The 5,754-nt window shown below is 35.6% G+C and overlaps 1 protein-coding gene across 3 annotated transcripts in view; it reads right to left on the bottom strand.

The window, feature by feature from the left end:
• VPS41 (VPS41, HOPS complex subunit) overlaps positions 1–5,245 on the bottom strand; it is a 92,888-nt gene extending 87,643 nt beyond the window's left edge. For 2 of the 3 annotated variants that reach the window (XM_017727059.1, XM_017727060.1), the window contains exons 1-2: positions 5,113–5,245; positions 1,984–2,061 (exon numbers count right to left, since the gene is read on the bottom strand). In XM_017727059.1, coding sequence (XP_017582548.1) covers positions 1,984–2,061; positions 5,113–5,166 — 132 coding nt within the window. In that variant the 5' untranslated portion in view covers positions 5,167–5,245. The remainder of the gene's footprint in view (positions 1–1,983; positions 2,062–5,112) is intronic. The other variant, XM_008644626.2, reaches the window with a different exon arrangement.
• Between the last annotated feature and the right edge of the window lie 509 nt (positions 5,246–5,754).

Here is a 5,754-nt window from a genome sequence, read left to right as displayed (position 1 = left end):
GTTCAGCAGCTGACAATATTAATTTAGAAAACTTATCAGTTTAAGCAGCCATATACATCATGGAGCTGCTTTCTTCTCACATAGGCAGCCTGTTCTGTTCTACAACAGTTAGTCATTCCTTGAAAAACTTTTCTTTTAAAGACAAGTGGTGCTAGACAAAAATCATTCTTCTTCAAACTAGAAAAAAAGAGGAAAAAAAAGAAAAAAGAAGCACCATTTCTACCTAATCCATGATATAATCTGTTGCACTAGAGACATGTACATTACAAAAAGAGACATAAACATTAAGAATAGAATCCAAGAAACATTTCTTTTTCCTATTCTCCAGCTCAAAAAGCAGGTTGTACTCAAACAATAGTTTTGAAAAAAATCATTGCCATCTTTATAAGGAGACACAGCACAAAACATGCTAAGTTTGGAAAAGTAAACATCTTTGAGCAGAAAATAATTATATAGTCCAACACTAAATTCATCATAAGAAACTACCTCCCAGCAGGCACTGGTAGGACTTTTTAGTAAAGAAAAGCAAAGGAAATAACAGCAGATTTGGGAGGGTGGGTATAAAGAGAATTCAGGGATTTTGTTTTATAGAGTTTAGCATATAGCAGGTCCTATTGTTCTTTGCTCTACACCTAGGCAGTCCCCTAAGTCTTTACAGAGGAGGATTTCATCTCTTGGAACCAGTGTGAGAGAACAAGGCATTGGTGGTGGACAGAAGAAGATTGTTCTACAAATAAAATTTTCCAAGCCCCTTACACTGAATGGAACAAATACAAGTTTACGACAGTTAATGCCAGACTCAATACAAAATCTCCACTTCACTGGAGTGAGTCTCTGACTCTCTTTTCTACTGCAGCAATGGAAGAGAATAATTCAGGTACACTTTAATCTGACCTGCCCCAAACAGAGCAGCATGCATGTAAAGTAATCAGAACTGCAAGGGAGATACCAAAAGCTTTTCCTCTTTTGAAATGCAGTCAGCATTCTCATCTGCAGGGCTGATGCACGTACAAAATTAAAAGAAATAGAAGTACATAATTAGCTTGACTTTAATCAATCCTTAGTAAAGTCATTGTCAGTCTGACTAAAATTAAATCTAAAAATTTCTTCAAAAGCTGTGCCTAGAAGTTTATACTCCCCTACTCCCTCGCACAATGCGTAACTACGTTTTTAAAAAATATAAACAAAGCTTTCCATCCCTTCCATGCAGCTGTGTCAGCTTTAGAACATATATTCTCTTTGCAAACATGTCCACATCTTGTGATGGTTTCTATAGCTAGTGCTTACACTGCTATGAAAAACCAATGCTTGGCTACAAGAATTTTTGACAACCTGAGGAGAAAAAAAATTGCTAATTCTCTTCCTGCCACTCCCCAAGAAAGACAGGAAATTTGAAACGAATGAACTCATATCCACAATAAAAAGGAACATTTAATACTCTAGAACAGAGCTTTAAATTTAGCATTTTATTCCTCTGATACCATGAAGCGCAATAAGGAAAAAGGCTTCTTCTTTTCCTTCAATCAATACAATCCCTTAATAATTCAAACTTCAAAACATTTACATAAAATATTAGCATTATATATTTGTAATTGATAAACTGAGCCAGCAAGGTAATCAATCAATTTTCAATTACTTGTGGCAACTAGATACGATGATAGTGCACAAACTAATAACTGACAACAGTCACCTAATGAACAGGCTCATGCCTTATGGAAGTAACGAGCTTCTGGGTTCCATTTTTAATAGCCACTTGAAATCATAAATATGTATTTCCTCTTCTGCTTCATGAAAACGTTTATTATATATAAATTGAGAAGTGCTCACCACAAAACCATCCAGCATAACTTCTTTTTGTAAGGACCATACACTGCTTTTTATGTTATGGAATGCATTAGTGTAATTGCAGTGTTAACTGACTTACTGGTACATCGCAGCATTTTTACATCACTGTAAATGGGTTCTGAATAATGTCATACTTACAACATCAAACTTCTGTGTGATGTTCCCCTGGACATCAAGTAAATAAACTTTGCCATAATGTGTTCCCAGTGCCAAAAACTGTGAAAGAAAGAGATTGATTACATAAACACAAAGACACCACAAGAAATAGTACAGCAATGCTAAATGAACTCAAGGATTAGTAACACTGGGGAAAAGAAAAAAGCCCACCATTTTCTATAGAGAAAGGCTATTTTAACTGTACCCAAAGCATAAAACAGGGCTTCAAGCCCATATTACTGTGATAGTGTGAGTTAGCTGTCAGAATGAGTCATGAGGACCCTCATCCACTGACAACTAATGGTGCGTCTGCAGTCTGTACACACCAGCTGATGGACTGTGGCAGCAAATTAAAAATGCAGCGTGAGAGCAAGAACCAACGGAGATCTGAAGTAGTTCCTGGATCCTTTCTGCAGCTTTGTTTCAATCCTAATGTTTCCTCTGAGTTTTATTTTTAATTCTCCTTCATTATTAAAATAAAAACAAAGTGTTCAAACACAGCAAAAGGCCAGCTGTAAGCCACTGGTAAAATACAGCTGAATTAAGGAAGGTCTCAGACAGTGCATTTAAGCACACACCTGGGTTTGCTTTCCTTCACGTAGTAACATTCCTAAATAGAATACTCCCAAGACAAATACACTTACTTGGAAATCTCAGGAGTTTCTTTCTAAAATATAGTAGCAAAATAAAGAAATCTCCACATAAATCCATACTATCACAGACTTATTTTGATACAAACAAGAAGGAAATTGATTCTGAGAGATCTGCTGCTAATCAAACCATGTGAACTACACCTAAACAGAAAAGGCAGAATTTCAGTACTACTTGATTTATGACAGAGATTTCTTTTATTTGCCCCCTCCCCCATCCCCCCACTTTCAGCATTACTGAAATAGTCTAGGCTACTCAATTCTCTGTATTTCACTGCATGTGAGCATGCTTCATTGCAACCTATAATGAAATGCTCAAATTTACAGGCACTGCTAAGCGTGTCAGTCAGGCAGCACAATCTTTAAAAAATAACCTTACAGAAAGTCAAGGTTTAAAAGGATTTATCAAAATGGAATTGCTTAAAATGAAATTTCAGTTCAGGCACTTAAAATATGAAGCTACATTAAAAGGAGTCAAGAAAGGGAAAGAAGGGGCTCATTAGAAATTCATTCCCTGCAATGCCTTTCACTCCTGCAAGGTTGCCTTTTTTCAGGAAGAAAAAAGTCCCCTGGGTAAAAAAATCAATACTGGTTAATAAAACATCAGGTGTGCAGACATAACTAGGTATGACTATTCCACTGCACAGGCCTGCTTGAATGCACCAGGTGCCATGACGATTAGTCATCCAGTGCAGACAGCAAGCCTGGTGAAAATATGATGCTTTAGCAGCAAAAAAGAAAAAAAAAAAAATTCTGGGGGGGAATTAGTCTGAACGCAGAAGCCAGATCAGGATTCCCAGCAAAGTTAAACTGCTTTAGTCAGAGTCATATTTTACATATTACTGTATAATTTTTCTAAAGATAGCATTTAGCAGGGCTTTTCCTGTTCATTTAGGGGGAAAAATCCCCAAAGCCCAACTAGAATGAAACAGAAACACCCTTGCTAAACCTATAACCCAGCTTCATTTTTAAGCTCTCTGTTGTAGGAGACCTATTCCTAAAAGACTGCAGTACCTGGCTTCTAACAATATTGATCTTTCTCATAAATAGTGTATCTAGTTTGCTGGAAAACTGAAAGTGCTGGGATACTTCAACAATTTTCCTGTATTGTCACGCTTTGTGACACTATAGTAAAAGCTGTATCTGTGCACATCCTTATAGAAAAATCGTGTTAAATTCTTGGCTTTCAAAATTTACCTGAGACTCAGGACTAAAAGGTAACAGAAACAGGCCATAGACAAGGAGGAAATGCTTGCCAATTTTCCAAATATCTGTGTAATTCTAAGTTGTCAAAAACATTTTAAAAAGACTTATTGTTTTCATTCACACAGTTAAAATACAAGCTTCATCTTAAAAGCCTCTTGAGCCATAGCAACAGTTCTCTGAGGAAAAGAAACACAGCACAAGTCAATCTAAAAATATAGACAAATAATAAAGATAGATCCCTCAACAGTAACTGTTAAGGAGATATTACTGGCTAAAAATTATACATTCAGAAAATAGCTACTATGTTTTACATACTAATAGTTGACAAATCATTAACTCATACTTTCAGGTGCTCTTCAGCATGACTCAGTATTTTAAAATGATTTTCAATACTTATAAAAGAGAAGAAAACTCATAAAATACAAAAGCAATTCTTTAAATCACTAAAGAAACATATGAAGTTTATTCCTTTTAAGAAAAAAACAATAATTTTTCTTAAAATTTCTTTAGTTTGCAATATCTATTACTCTATCCCTATCATTTTCTGGTACTTCAAAAACCTTAGCATGTGCATTTCCTCTCCTTGTTTTTAGCATACTGAATCAGGGAAAGGGAACAGGGAAGTCTTAGTACACCACCACCCAAAAGAAAAACCTAAGCAAACAAAAAAACCCTGTAATTTCTTTCTTCTACACTGTATTAACATATATATAACATATATATAACACAGCGGAATATATGCTAAGCTCCTGGCATGATAAAGTTGGTCTTCACTGATACAGGCTGCGCACATAAGCACAGTATATACCATCTTTCTTTCTGAATAAAGAAAAGTTAGGACTGTATTCTGATTGCAGTTCATAATATTGTTCATGATTAAAATGGAGTGAACATATTTCTAGTAGCTTTCTAGTACATCTTATCTAACAAATCACTGCATCTTGAATTCTCACCTCATTTCCTCATTGAGAAAATGTGTTTCTCACTGAAAAAATGTTTGATACAAACAAGAAGGGAATTGATTCTGAGAGATCTGCTGTTAATTGAACCATGTGAACTACTCATTTTATCACTGAGAAAATGTGGATTGTTCAATACAGGTTAATGGTGAATTTTGTTTATGTTACTGTTGTCTTGCACTACAACTCTAGATTTGGCATCACTTCTACACAGAAATACGCTGATGCATTATAAGCACAGATAAATATATAAAACCAAGCAGAAGTGCTATCTCAGCCACAAAGTCACATAATACCTTTTCATGCACTGTCATGCAGCTGGCTGCATCCTTCTGGAGAATTTCTGTCATTCCATTAGAAAGCCGTTCATACTTGAGCTTAGGCTCTTCTTCACTCTCATCTTCCTAAATTTTCAGGAGTGTAAGAAAAAGGGAGCAAGAGAGGAAAAACAACAAAAATATTTAGAAGTTTATTTAAGATAAAAACAAGTTAAAAGATATCCCAAAACTATCACACAGCAACAGGCGAAGATGGATCACTGCGATCTCTTCACAACGGCCATTACAATCAAAAGCCAAACTTTCACAGTTTAATCATCTGAAGGGGTTTGGGCTGTGCTTTTTTGTTACTGGTTTTTCTTTTTACTCCAAAGTTCTGGGTGCAAAGACTGTACAGCAGCATGTCAATTCAGCTGTAAGAGGCACTTATTTGATATCTAAAAAGCAGGAAAAAATGTCCATGTGTACTTTGTTACATAAAGTTAGTTACTTGCAATTTAGAAGTAAAATACAAAAAGGATGGATATGATAATGAATGATGATAAAATAAAGTGTGCCACTGTAGCCACAATGAACTGAAAGCTGAAGCATGCATGTTGCAAGAAACTTCATGACCTTTACAAGATGCTGCACCTCTGTAGGAAGGATAGAGGCAAAATG

This window comes from Corvus brachyrhynchos, unplaced genomic scaffold, assembly GCF_000691975.1.
Source record: "Corvus brachyrhynchos isolate BGI_N302 unplaced genomic scaffold, ASM69197v1 scaffold1002, whole genome shotgun sequence".
NCBI classification, from domain to species: Eukaryota; Metazoa; Chordata; class Aves; order Passeriformes; family Corvidae; genus Corvus; species Corvus brachyrhynchos.
This window is presented reverse-complemented; position numbering and strand designations above follow the sequence as displayed.